Source organism: Nilaparvata lugens, chromosome 2 (genome assembly GCF_014356525.2).
Source record: "Nilaparvata lugens isolate BPH chromosome 2, ASM1435652v1, whole genome shotgun sequence".
Lineage (NCBI taxonomy): Eukaryota > Metazoa > Arthropoda > Insecta > Hemiptera > Delphacidae > Nilaparvata > Nilaparvata lugens.
Window position 1 is genome coordinate 11,023,077 of NC_052505.1, and position 15,365 is coordinate 11,038,441.

A 15,365-nucleotide genomic window follows, 5' to 3' on the forward strand; every position below is an offset into this window, starting at 1 on the left:
GATAGCTTATTAACATTATCCTTTCGAAACAATGTATACCTATCGAGATTCTAGTACCATATTATCGATTTGTATTTTCCACAGCAGAGAGAAATATCGAGCAATGTCTTAAACCTCAACTCCTGTTCACGGACAAGGGCTTCATGAAGCACTTTGTGAGCAGTAATTGTTCACATTATTATTATTTTTCATCATACATGATGGTATATTCCCTCAATAAGGGAAGAGTATGCTTTGTACAGTATTAATTTATTATTGTTGCGTTGTTATTCGGAAGCAATTGATTATTTGAGTTTCATTATAGATTAATAGTTGCTTTTAGTTCATTGCTGTTGATCATATTGATTATTATTCGCTGCTTTCCAATGTAGCCTATAATTATTTGATGTGTACAGATGTGAACAATTGAACTTGATTTGATTTGAAAAAAATATATAAAAAATAAAACTTCATTTGATTTGACTCAAGTTTATTGTTGTATTGTAGATTGTAGATGATTCAATCTGGTTACTTTAGTCGATAACTACACGATTTAGGCAGAAAGCTCGTTGTATTTTTTTTCGAGGCCTAGTTAGCGTAGGATCGATGTACAAGAGGCAAACTGTATGAATGAGAGAGCCTGAATGAGTTAAGCTGATAAAAACGGAAGAGGTCTCTCTCATATAGTGAGATGCACATTATAAAGTCAGCACCTAATAAACATTGGTTTGCTATGCTTGTCTGTCAGTAGACAAATCAGATAGCACTATCCTTTTCTACCTCTCACTGTTGCCAAATCTTTTCTCGACTTTGTAGACACTTAATGTACTTCTAAAATATTTCATCCCAATAATGGAAATTAATAGAAATATGAATTATGAGAAAATATATATTCTTTAGGAATGATTTCATCATTATTGACAAGAATCAGCAATCAATCTTACTAGAATAACATGAGTTATTCTAAGGATATATAATATAGGAGGCGGTGGGAACAGAGAATCGGCAACCCTGTAGTTCTATATCATTTCAACTGACTTTATAACGTGAATCTGTCTATATAGCCAATCGTAGTTGTGGCGGACAGAGCATTGCAGTTCACAAACAACTCCCATAGGATGCCATTCAGCATCGATCAGCTGCTATCATTTTTGTTTCGCTGTCAGGAAACTAATCGCTTTCGTGAATACTCGACATTCCTCATGCTGTAATACGCTGCCACGATAACAATCCCACCAGATAAGGGGTTATCCGCCTTGCTCGTTGCTCTGGTTGGTCATCTCTGTTTCTACACGAAACCGACTGACGGATTTTTCGAATAACGGCTGCATCGTTCATGGCATTTTTTCTCTGAAAAATCCACCAGCCAACTCGAGTGGAGTGAATTTACAAAGTTTATTACTGAACACAAGCGTATATGATATTTTATCCACTAAATTATGTTTGAATTATCGGATTATTTGTGGTATGGTACGTATGGAACGTGGTTCTCCACGTTCTATCACATTCAAAATATTATTCAATATTGGGTAGGAATGCTATCGTGAAATAATATATCTGGAGAAGCATAAGTATTTGGGGAATCATGCGTGACCAATTAGTTTGATAAGGAACAAAACCGTTCCTGTAATTATTATTTATTTACCAACATCATGGCCAGATTAACCTTCTTGGCGCATCTAGGCCCAATAGTTTGTGCCGGCTTCTCGTCTACTACTTGAAATTACGTTCATTGAACAATTGCTATAGGTATTATATTAGGTAATTATATTCCTATTATTCCTATTCCTATTCCTATTCCTATTCCTATTCCTATTCCTATTCCTATTCCTATTCCTATTACAATGATAATTATTATTGCTTCACACATTGCAAATAACATAATTGATAACACCACTCTTATTTTATCCCTACATCTCGTGGTTGGAATAAATTTAGTTCCTTTTTCACTGGATTCTTTTGCCAAATCACTTTAACAGCATTCAATAACTATATAATTCAAATTATTTAACATTTTTCTGTCACTGTACCATTCACGCAAGCTGTTTCTCACAAGTTACTGTTCTAACCAACATTAAGATTGAATTCTTCAACTGATTAGAAAGAGCATTTTGTCACTTACTCAACCGCGTTCACTATTGAAACAAAAATATATATTATTCTTGTCGTTCTTGGTTGGTTGGAATTGCTAACTCACTCGCACAAAATGGAGTATATGACGTTTGAAATTTGTAATCGACCAATAGGATTGAAGGGAGAGCTAGATCGAAGCTAGTCGCTTGTGATTGGTGGAAGAGTTGTTGAACATAATTGGACGTAGTACTGTGTTTGTCCGGTAGATGGAAGTCTATTCGATGAGTTTTGTATGCTCTACAAAAATAGTTATTCATTTGTTTGAGTTTATTGAATGACCGTAATTATTATTTTCAGTAGGCAATACTTTTTATATAGTAACTTCAGTTATTGTTAAATTAGTATTGTAAATTCTATTAATTAACAAGTAGAATAGAATAGAAAATCCTTCAAGAACTAGTTGGGCTGAATACTTTGAAACCTCAATCTTTGATTCTATTTCTAATCTTCTACAATTGAATTGTCTCAATAATCATCTTTGGAAGTTGATAATTGAAAAATAGACTCTTCACCATCAATAATTTGTTCCAGAGAACTTCAAAATCTGAATTCTGTATTAGCTTGATTTCTGGATAAATTGAACAAAAGAAATTGTATATATTCTATATTGTATATATATATATATATATATATATATATATAATAAAAGCTAAATGGCAGTCACTCATTGACTGACTGACTGACTGACTCACTCACTCACTCACTCACTCACTCACTCGCAGTACTAAAAATCTACCGGACCAAAAACGTTCAAATTTGGTAGGTATGTTCAGTTGGCCCTTTAGAGGCGCACTAAGAAATCTTTTAGCAATATTTTAACTCTAAGGGTTGTTTTTAAGGGTTTAAAGTTCGTCTTTTAGCATGTTTATTCTTCTTCTCCCAATCTCTTAATTATAATTGAAATTTCCATATCATATGTTTCTATAGAACTATAATCTAGATAGAGCACCTCTTCGAAATAGTTGTTAACTGGCAACTAAATTAATAATTTTGTCAGGTTGGCATTATGTTGAGTTGACTTTGTTAGGTTGGCACCAAGTTGAAGATTTAAATTAATGCATTTATCGCGGAAAAATTGATTGGGCACTGCTACTTCAATCCTGGGAATATTATATTACTAGCCGTCAGGCTCGCTTCGCTCGCCATATCCGTTTAGCCAGACGTTTAGTCTGGCCCCCGACTAACATATGATAAAAATGCTCAAATGAAAAATGCAGGCGAGCAAAGCGAGTTTTCGCTTTGAGAGAATTTCATTCTTGGTCGATCCAGTCGGTGGTCCAGGGGGCGGAGCCCCCTGGCTAAACGGATATGGCGAGCGAAGCGAGCCTGACGGCTAGTGCCAATATATGACTATTCATTTAAATTTATAAATATTTCAATTACTTTTTTCATCGCTATCTGACCCCCCCCCCACCCCGTGAGATTGCCCTCAAAGGCCCCAGCTTACCCGATCTATTCTGAATTCCGGCCCCGACTAACATATTATCATGTATTCAAAAACTAACAAATATTCCATTGAAATTTGAGAGTAGAGAATATCAACAGACCAAGTTTCTAACTTCATTTCTTTGACATTTTCAAAAGATTATTATACATGTTGTATTTATTGTCATGGACAGCATTTATATCAACTGGCCAAAGGCCGAAGCTAGTTATTTGAAATGTTTTAAATAGAGGGGTACTTAATGTTTTTAATATTTTTCTATCAACTAGACATACAAGTGGACAAGACATTTGAATGTGGTAGACCCTAACATCTAAGGGCGTGAATATTGTCAATAGCCTTGATTGTATCGTCAGAGTAAATCACTGTTATCAAATTTCATTCACCATACAATTTTGATTCATTCTAATATTTCAACATAATTTTCTATGTCGATTGGCCTTCCACTTTTCGTGTAAATCAGCTACTTCATAATTCAAACTTGATAAACAATGAGAAGCTGCGATAAGAATCAAGATGAATTGCAACGTGATTGCGGTAATTGGATGCAAAATGATGATTGAGATGCTGCTGCTCTTATCTATTGTCAAGTCCCCAGACTCATTTGTCAGTCGCAGTGAAGACGAAAAGCTTGCTTGTTTTTTATTATTTATTAAGATTGAAGCAGAGAGAATGCCGTCTCCTGTCTTAATTTGAAGCGATCACATCTCCAGTGAGCTGACCCTTGAAACACAATTAAACCTGCGGAGAACTTTTCTAACCCTTCTTATAAGCTCTCTCGTCCTTCCCTCTTTAGCTTTTCGCCTTCCTTCGTCCATTAACTCAGTTTCTGCTCCTTTCTCAGTATTTTCTTGAATTCATTATGCTCACCGAGCCTTGATCTTTCTTCTCTTCTTATTAACTTCAATTTCGTCTGCTCTCTCCAATTCTTTCTGAGCCTTTGGAGATAAAAAATTGCATTTTTAGCAAAGAACTTCTCTCAACTGGCAAGATCAACAGCAATAATCTAGATGAATAATTCAGCTTGGAGAGAAGGCCATTTCCATTACTGAGCCTGCTAATCTAGCTGTGAGAAGTCTTCTCGGATGAGCGCGAAATTACACCCTTTTCAGAATTATTTGTGAAAAATCATGATTTCTATTCACATTAGACATGAGAATCGTTGAGTCTGCAGATGGTAGTATACCAAATACCTCATCTTAGCTATTGAAGGCTCAAAGATTGTGATTATATTTCATAGAGACAGAGGAAGTACAATGATTGCAATCATCAAAAATCATCAACAACGTTCCACTTTTTACAAAAACCCTAGAAAGCTTAATTTTCATCCTCCTGTTTAATAAGGGCTGATAACTAGAACTCCAGAATGTTTGTTCACTATTGCTTATGACGCCCACATCAGAATATTCTGCTCATGAATGGATAATGGTTGATAAAGGTCATCCGATGGAATGGTCCATGCCTACCGACGGGATTCGAACCCACGACCAAGTAGCGCTGTTAAATTGTAGGGTGCAACGCCTTCAGTCATCTCGGCTATCTGGCCAGATAAATATGTGAATTTATCAATTATTATCATTTCATTTCATCAATAATTATCACTCTGCTCCAGAACTCAAAATTGAAGTCTTTCAGAATTTCAATCATTGCGAAATCAAACCAGCTGGAAAGTGTACTCACGTTCTCTTTAGAGCAGCAATGTGAAAGATGAGGGTTCTTTGTCAAGTCAAACTTCAAGGAATTTCAGACAATACAGCACATCAAGTGGGCAGATGGACAGAATTACTTGGATTGGAATGTCAATTGGAGTCTTTCAGAATCTTAATCATTGTGGAATCAAACCAGCTGGAAAGTCCACTTACGTTCTCTTTAGAGCAGCAGTGTGAAAGATGAGGGTTCTTTATCAAGTCAAACTTCAAGGAATTTCAAACAATACAGCAGATGAAGTGGGTAGATGGACAAAATTACTTGGATTGAAATGGCAATTGATCAGGCACAGTTTTACAGTTTCTGTAATGAGTTTTATATAGCATGATAGAATTGATCGTTCCAATTTCAATCTAGGTTTCAAGAGGCTGAAGCCAGGTCTTCATTTTTATTTATCGATACATTGAAACCTGGAATATTCTATCCATGTAGGTTTCGCAATGGAGGCACAATAATATTGGCTACCGATTCGAATTCAGAGTTGCATTATTCCAGAGACCATACATGATTGTTTAGGATACTGCTCATTTAAAACGATGTCGATTGATTGGCTAGTACAAGTGTACGGATCGATTGGGCTCGGTCTTCATTTAGCAGTTGCCCTGTCAAACATCAATCAGCTTCAGTTTGCAATTTTTAATTGAAAAGAAGTGAGAATGTTGATTGCTGGGGGGAGCTGCATCCAGCGTTTCATCAGCTCACCAAAGTGCTTCATGTATCCTCATTTTTGTCATCGGAAATTGGAGATGAAGTTTTGAAAAAGGTTTTTCTCGTGATTTTCTGTCACGCATCCATTACTCACAGCATACTGTTCAATTGGTTCAGTGTCCTTAATACCTTAGACTGAATTGCTATGACAAGTTCTGATTTCTAGCAATGGTCGGGCGAATTCCACCTTGGCTTTTCCCTTCAATATTCTTCCACCTTATTTGAGTTGTAGTTCTTGCTTCTCTATGTTTACTGGTTATGGTTTTCGAATAGTATATTCCTCCATTCGTTCTCATATCATTCATTTGGTTTTGTTAGTTATGAAGTTTCTTCTCATTGGTTGTTGTCGAACAGTTCTCATGACCATATTTGCTATACTTGGGCATGTCTTTTCTCAACCAAAATTAGTAGAGCTCAACCCTCATTGGTCAACAGTTAATGACAAATCGTAGAGCTTTATCGATACTATATAATTATTCTACTTTGAAATTTTTGAGCGTTCAGTTTATTAGAGAGAATGGAGTAGCAACCGAAACTAATATTATCAAATTTTGCTTATTAATTGGTGGTTTCGACAGTAGCCTATAAACAGTCGTTTTCAAGCTATTATAGTGAAGCTTGTAGTTGTAAATTTTCGTCTAAAAATGCTCTTTTTAGTTTAATATTATTGAAATCATCAATCTTCCAAGTATTTTTTCGGATTTCTGACATTGGTTAATTAAAAATTTATTCTTCACTTGTCAATAATATTATTCTCAAGGAGTACAACCTTGTAATCTTACAGATTATAATATATATTATTACAGATCATTGTAATAATTGTATTGATAAATTATTGATTCTAATGATAGAATACCTCTACATTACTACATCATGATAATAGCAACAGTAATCTCTCAATGACTTTTTGATAGATCTCAAACTGGAAATAAACTTTGATAAGAGACCGGACAGGTCATTTTGGTGATTGTGCCGATTATGAGTTGCCAATGGACATTTTTGTTGGCTGAAGTCCCTCGAGGGTAGTCCGCTGTCCTAGACTATTTACAGGCCTAGGCCCAATGGATGAACTATATTCCATATCTATGTTCTCTCCGCTTTTCAGAAAATATATATTTGTAGCGGTGTCACAACTGGCGATCACGTGACATGGATGTGACCGGCGCTGGAAATCGTATATAAAGAAGCGGACGACACGGCTCTCCACTTCAGCACGCATTACGCCACCAATCCATTTTTCTTTTTCGATTGCACCAACCTGGATCAAAATCCCCTCTCCTCTCTCATCCCTAACCTCCCTGCCCCAGCTCGACATCACTTACCCCTCACATCCCCGATTCCCCTATGCCGCCAGGCAATGATTTAGAGTTCCTCAATGGAAGGAGAGTGTCCCAACTCACTTACATCACCCATTGCACTCACTTCTTCACCAATACAAGACAGGAGTCTCTCTTTTTCTACTAACCTCTATTTCAGACCCCAACAATTCACTCTACTTCTTCAATTCTATTCCATTGAATTGTTGATTTGGATATTTCCAAATTGTTCAATAATTTGTTCTCTCCAGAGTAATTTGATTTGTATAGAGAATAGTTTTGGGATTATATATAAATGCCTGTTATTTTCAAACCGATTTCTGTGAATAAATTGATAGAATATTGTAGAGAAAATTTGTGCCAAAGGACATGAGAAGAATTCAATATTCATTGCTGTTATAGAAAAACTTTATAAATGTTTTATTAGAAATGAATCTCCCACAAGTTTTCCGGAATGAAACATTTTGGTTTATCAATCAAGTTGAGCTCTTTAAAACTTCAGTAATCAGGTTTCTAGCCAATCTTGTTGAATATCCCTTTGCAGCTAAAATCCACTTGTTTTTCTTTCTAAAATTTATGAACGGCTTTATCATAGCATCCACACATCTTTATCATGACACATCTGTGTCATGATGGAGTCAAATAGTGAACAAATTTCAAGTTATACAACCTACAGAGGTGCTATCTTTTATATTCTTGCTAATAAAGAATCTACGAACATATCCGTTCATTACAGTATAAATATTCCGAACAAGTATAAAATTCTTATTCTTCCATCATGCCATTGATATGATGAGAACGACACTAGTGCCGGTTCCACAAAAGCTGGTTAAATTTTAATCGTGATTTATTTTACTTGAACGAATATTTGAAAAAAATCCTTCTCTGGTTCTCGTGAAATTAGTCAAGATTAAAATTCAAAAAACTTTTGTGCAACCGGCACTAGTCTCGTACACATTATATCAATGGCATGATATGTAACCGGGTCTCAGATTTATTCCTAGAGAATCACGAAACAGTCTGTTTATTTTACCCTCTATTGATATTCACCAGTGGGTCTTCTATTACTATCACTATTGAAAATAGTAACTTACTTTGAAATGGTTCTCAGTTGAATGAACCTCATTCAGAAACCATAACTTCCTTCTGCAGCGAAAAAATATTCTATTTCTAAAAACGTTGACGGGTGACCTCTTACCTTGCGAGTACACCAACCATTGATAACGTCGACGGCATCAATTTATCAGCAAAACTCTGTCATCATGCAAAGTTGACATCACGAGGGTGGCTGCCGAGTACCTATTCAAAAGCCGTATGCAATGACTTAGCAGTTTTTGTGATCCTTGAAAGCATCATCAATCATTTCATGTCCACTCTCTACTCTATACAACATGCTGAAGAATTTGCGGCGTGAGACCTCTATAAGAAATTTGTTAGAGAAACGTGTACCACATGCATTATTTTTGTCGACCCAACAAAACATCTGAGGCTTCTAAAATGCTAATAGAACATTGAAATTGATCGTCCTAGTTTCTCAGCCTATTTTACGAGTTTTTCACAATATGAAAAATTCCTAGAAAATTTCTAAAATTCAAGTAATCATGTTTGGTATGGCTGGGAAGTGATAAATACATTGATACAGAGTGATACATTCTTCGACAGATGATGCAACAAAATATTGGAGTTGCCTTTTTTGTGTATGGAATTTAATAGAACTTGACTGATCCATCACACGACACAAAAAGCTGTAAAGTTAGGTTACTGTGTTGTTGTGGTAAATATTCATAGTATCCACATCAAATATCAAGTTGTTTTCATTTTTCAAACGCATTGTTGGATTGATTAGAATGAATGATAAGAACGGATTTATTAATTTGATCTCCACCAACGAGCAGTTTGATTTCGACTCAGAGCTTTGGATTATGAACTTTGTAGAGCTTCAAACATCACTTGAGAAGTACTTAGCAGTCTGATGAATATAACAAGATCGGGATCACTTGACTTCCCTTAATTAGAACTCTCAAGTAAGATTCAACTGGCTCAAAATTCATGGCCAATCTCCTCATACCCAGGTGGAATATTGCGATTCAAGTTGAAGATGATTTATGAAGGCTTAGTCGATCAGCAGAAGTGAAATCGATGTAATTTTCCAGCCATCTTGGAAGTGGGAAATTCAATCTGGAAGGAGTAATTCGTTCCATTTTTCAACGCCGTGTTCCAGTCTAGGCGAATCGTTAAGACTCTATGAGGTATGAAGAGTCTAATGAGAAAATCGTCTAGTCGTACGAAAGGAATCGCCACTTTCGACCAGGCCATAAGTCGGCCAACAACAGTGCCAAACAATCTGCTTCAACTTTTATTATTGCCATGAGAGTAACTACAACACTCCATTCCCGCCAGCATGATAAATCATGTGACGGGTAATTTACTTCGACTTAATAAGCCATGTAATGAAAGAGAAGTTTCCGCTTCATTCTTAAATTTATTGTCTCGCTTGTTTCAGGCTTCGGAATGCCACTTTTTTGGAGCTTTCTCGCCATCTCTCTCTTCTGTGCTCCGGAAAGAGGTGAGTTCGAGATTGCACTTCTCGTATCTCTTCAACATACTACTACTTTTTACGACGCATGACAGAGAAAAGTCATACTTTAAAACTATTAAACTTCACATTTTTCTTCGATCAATATTTTCACAGCACCTAGTTAGAGAATAATGAGCTATTCTATTTTGACTTAAATTTATAAGAATATTGTTTGTGAAGATAAAGACTCATTGATTCAGCCTTCTATATTGGTAAAGGATTAAATTCCAGCCAATTTTCCACATAAAAGAATATTCGACTGCACCTCAGTATGGCACAAATCTTAACTAGAATACTGCCCTGTTTTAGGGAAAAGAATATAGCATTCGGGTATATTCCATGGTATAGGTCCTTCATATTCCAAATTCCATTATTATGTCAAGCCGATAATATTGTCGATTATTGTCGCCTGCTCTCGATTATTACTTCATTGATTTGCGTGAGTGTGTATGAAAGCATAGCATGATCTTAGACCAGTTATAGAATAGACACGGCTCATTGTATATTCATACTGAAAGTCGATGAAGCCAACATCTACTGCCAAATCCACCCATCTTAACGTCACAACAGTGACGTCACGCATCGTAAAGTATTATAGAAAACTTTTTTGAGTTTGTTGTGTAAGTGTTTGTGGTGTTTAACTTACATTGTTGTTATTCTATGCATTGTTGTTAGCTTGGTTGTGACGTCAAGATGGGTGGATTTGGCAGTAGATGTTGGCTTCAGAGGCTAGACTCCCCAGCGTGTCTATTATATAACTGGTCTAAGAGTATGAGAGACGTCCAACGTCACATATCTTTACGAAGAACTATGTGGATTATCGGCTTGATGTAACAGTAAAATTTGGCACATAAGCACCTTGCCCATTAAATTAATAATTCTTATGCTATGTTCTCTCTATAATTATACCAATACAATAAGCTCATATTATAGTACTCTTGGCTTTTTTAGAATCAGTCAAAATATTCATAAATTAGAGGAAATTATTATGGCCGTGCACAAATTATGGTGGAATCATACGCACTACTATGACAAATAATACATGAATTTCGATATTTTTCAACTATAACTCAGATGAAAATTCACACAGTATAGAGATATGATAGATAATATGACAAATAAATTATGATTATAAGAAATTTCAAACTACAGTATATTGGATAGAATCGATGGAACTAGTTAAGAATTATTCTAACCAGATAAGTTGGATAGCGATGGAATGTTTACTACTAGGGAGTTTATTATCTTGTTCTTGGATCGACAACGGAACAGAAAGTTTGGAACTTTGTGTGAGATACTTAGCCTTGTGCAGGAAGGTAGCTATCGTCACAATGAAGCAAGCTTTGAAAGCCAGAAACTTCTTGAAACAAAAATGTTGGTCGATGCTTCCCATTATAATGGTGGAATCATTCATTATAGAACTTTGAAACCTACAGAAGTGTGGAACAATTATAACGTTTTCAAACGCCATAAATTTTCAAATGTTCATTCAGTAAGATATGGGAGTCGCCTCATTCCTTATCGAATCGGTTAAAACATATCAATATCATTACGATCATATTAGTCTTGTTCACACAAGTCCAAAAATGTTTAAGGAATGGAAATATTCATAGTACAACCAATATCATCACAATATTTAGATGATATTAGTAAAGTTCTGCGTTCTTACAAGTTTTCAATAGTCAGGATTTATTCCCCTCTTGTTTTAAAAAGACATGAAGATTTTAAACATTCAAGGTTGATTAAATAATTGGAGCGTTATTGAATTTCTTCGAATAAAATAGTAGGCTATTAATCTCTATGTCGTTCCAAGATGCCATGAAAATTCTAAAAATTCCAGGCTGACTTAGTAGAAACCTTGTTAGAAATAGTCTTGGAATCAAATTTGAGCTTTTCTAGTTCAGTCACACTAGAATTGTGTGGCAGAGAGGACCAGGAGTCCTAACTCCACCCCAATAAAGGCAATTCATCAATCAATAGCTCTTGAATAAATCAATAACCCTTTCATTGTATTCCTATCTTTGAATACAAATTTTTCAGGTCAATAACATGGAATTTATGAGTGCAAATAACATGGAAGATGATTCAAATAACGTGCAAGAGTGACTGAATTAGATGTCCACGCCTCCAAAGCAAAGAAGCTGTCTGATTGGTCAATGGATCGATTATTCGCCATTTTAACTTCACAGTTCACTACCAATAGGAAGCAAGCTGCTTGAGAATATCACATGCCAGTCATTGTCCAATGAGACTGTTCGTTGGATAGTCACTCCCATTGTTTTTGTGTCTTCAATTGGTTCTGCCTCTCTCCGTTAGCATTAATTATTTTTCTAAACAATTCAAGAAGTGAACAAATCTGTATATTCTTTAAAACAATAACAATAGTCATGAATTTGCATTGTGATATATGGTGTACAGTGATTAACATAATACGCCTGCTATGGATTTTAGAACAATGTCATAGGAGAATAACATAGGAAGAATAAGGGCGGGAAAAATATTGGGCCTAGTGGAGCCGAATTGCTAAATTCGGCCCTGTTGTTAGTTAACTGATACTAGAACTAGCTTATTATAGAACCTAACTCCAAATAGCATGTAATTATTGGGGAAAATCAATTATGATAGCCAAATAGAAAGAATAGAATATACTAGCATTCTTGAGAGAGAATTTTCCAAGATGTGTATCCTATTTCGGGAAATTCTGTTTTGGGATCAAAGTTCATAAGAAAGAAGAACGTGTCTGAGTTTTATAAATTTGCTGCTGGAAGCGTCGCCATAAGACCTGTTCGTACCTGATAAGTTGAGAGATTGATTTTATGCGGGAATATGTAGTCTATATATTTTATAGAAGCAATTCTGCGCGGAGAGTATCAGTCTTTACGTAGCTGAAGGGAGGGCAACTACCGAATATTATGCGCGAGCAGGCAAACGTAAAGCCGTCAATTTATTTACAGCTTCGATCGGAATTCTGAAACAATCTGTTAAGAGCAGAACTTGTGAATTACAATGAAGCTCTCAAGAAAATTTCGTGAGGAATAGCGAAGATTTGATCTCCAATAATCACAGTGGGCCTATTACATTCACTCTCAGGTCTTTAATATTCAGGAAATCAGATAGCAGTACGTAGATGAGACCGGCCTCAAATACAATACAATAACACATAAATGTATAAATACAATATACAATATTTATGGTGTATACAATATGTTGAACAATATCCAATATATTACACGATATACTATGCAAATTAATTTGATGAAAAATCATCTCAGAGCTTACATTTTCAAGCACTTCAACTCATTTTCAAAAGCTACTTATTCTCTTCTCTTCTCCTTCCGTAAGCTTCAATTGAATTATATAATACTTAACCATCTTCTACTAAAACTGTTTTTGGAATATAATTGAGTTATTGAATATATATCTCCTGAACCGTTGTAATAACCAACTAGGTGATTTTTAAAGAGAATTCTCGCTCACTCGGGTAGGTTCTTGAATTATCACAATATTTCCAGTGTAGATTTCAATTCTCAAAATCAATAATCTGGTTTTTCAATCAATAATGAGTTTTGGACAGTTGGGAATATCACAAATCAAGTCTCTCTCTCTCTGAAGTCGCTGCTTGACTGATATTCGCGATATTGATTTCACTTGACTATAATATATTGATGATATTGATTTGCCTCAATGATATTCCGACAACTTGAATTGATATGATTTCATTTTAACTTGGCAAATCAGAAGTAAACAAAAAGAGAACTTACCTATTGAATTTTGAGGAGCTGACAGGACAATCAATCGTTCTAAGAAAATGAAATCAGTTTGGTGAATAGTTTGTTATATTATGTATTTATATTTTGTCTAGTATCTAATATCTAGTTAAATTTTGTTATCTATATATTATGTAAAAGCGAAATGGCACTCACTCACTCACTGACTGACTGACTCACTCACTCACTCGCAGAACTAAAAATCTACCGGACCAAAAACGTTCAAATTTGGTAGGTATGTTCAGTTGGCCCTTTAGAGGCGCACTAATAAATCTTTTGACAATATTTTAACTCTAAGGGTGGTTTTTAAGGGTTTAAAGTTCATCTTTTAGCATGTATATTCTTCTTATTCTCTTAATTATAATTTAAAAATGTCCATACCATATGTTAATATAGAACTATAATCTAGAGAGAGTATCTCTTCGAAACAGTTGTTGACTGGTAACTAAATTAATAATTTTGTCAGGTTGGCACTAAGTTGAGTTGACTTTGTTAGGTTGGCACCAAGTAGAAGATTGAAATGCATTTATCGCGGAAAAATTGATTGGGCACTGCTACTCCAATCAGAGCTATTCCTGGGAATATTATATTACTAGCCGTCAGGCTCGCTTCGCTCGCCATATCCGTTTAGTCTGCACCCCCGACTGGATCGTCCTAACATATGAAAAAAATGCTCAAATTAAAAATTCAGGGCGAAGCGAGCCTGCTGATCTCATTCTTGGACGATCCAGTCGGGGTCCAGGGGGCGGAGCCCCCTGGATAGACGGATATGGCGAGCGAAGCGAGCCTGACAGTTAGTATTATCTAAAGCTCGGTTCACATCTATCAATATTCTATGACATCAATCGTTTAGATCTTTATGTGGACAACATAGAATAAAGCATCGTATTAGTTTTCTTTGATAGATACATTTATCGGTAGACATAGATCTATCGGTTCACATCTATCTCAAATGGCTCGACTTGAATTGATCTTTTTCTTGTTAAATTCAATTATTTAAAAGTTTTATGTTTTATGTACATGAATATTGTCAATGCTTTTCGTTGCTTAGCCTGCGACAAATAATAAAATGAATTGAATTGATAAATATGCGCAACAATATAGCAGAAGAAGAATGCACCTTCACTATCATAGAGAGCATTATATATCATACAGAGAGCATTGTTTGGTCGAAGAAATGAACTAACCTGCGAAAGGCTGAGGTTATCCTTCGGTGTGAGAAGGATTGAAGGCACAATGTGCTAGATACAGTGGGGCAGCGTTAAGCTTTGTTAGCGCAAGACATTTGTGCTAACCATCTGCCTGCCTGCCGAGAGTGAAAGGCTTGGATTTCGGCCGGATTACTACATATTCAGAAATGGAAATGCGGAAATTGTACTCTACTTCACAATGGAAGGCGCTTGTAGAAGTCAGAGAAACGAGCAAAAGAAAAGGAGAATGTATTTTGAGAATGAATGAGAGGGTGAACGAGAATGAGAGAGTACGAGAGGGTGTACGTGGGAGAGAGAGTGTGCATGGGAGAGAGAGAGAGTGAGGGAGTATGAGAGAGTGTGCATTGGGGAGATGAAGAGAGGGAAAACACTTGAGAAGGCGGACGCAGATGGCTAGCCTCTCGCACTCTCTGTTATTTCCGCTTCCCAGATTTTCAGCTCAGATGCAAGAATTTCGAATAATTTTTGTTCTAATAAATTTTGAACGACATCCATAATTCGAAAATTATATTTCATCCTATT

At 35.8% G+C, this 15,365-nt stretch overlaps 1 protein-coding gene across 2 annotated transcripts in view; it reads left to right on the top strand.

Moving 5' to 3' along the window:
- LOC111049969 (Down syndrome cell adhesion molecule-like protein Dscam2) overlaps positions 1 to 15,365 on the top strand; it is a 244,556-nt gene that overhangs the window by 51,213 nt on the left and 177,978 nt on the right. For both annotated transcript variants that reach the window (XR_005570419.1, XM_039420535.1), the window contains exon 2: positions 9,791 to 9,853. Coding sequence is in view for 1 of the 2 variants with exons in the window: in XM_039420535.1 (XP_039276469.1) it covers positions 9,799 to 9,853 (55 nt within the window). In the remaining variant the exon portion in view is untranslated. The remainder of the gene's footprint in view (positions 1 to 9,790; positions 9,854 to 15,365) is intronic.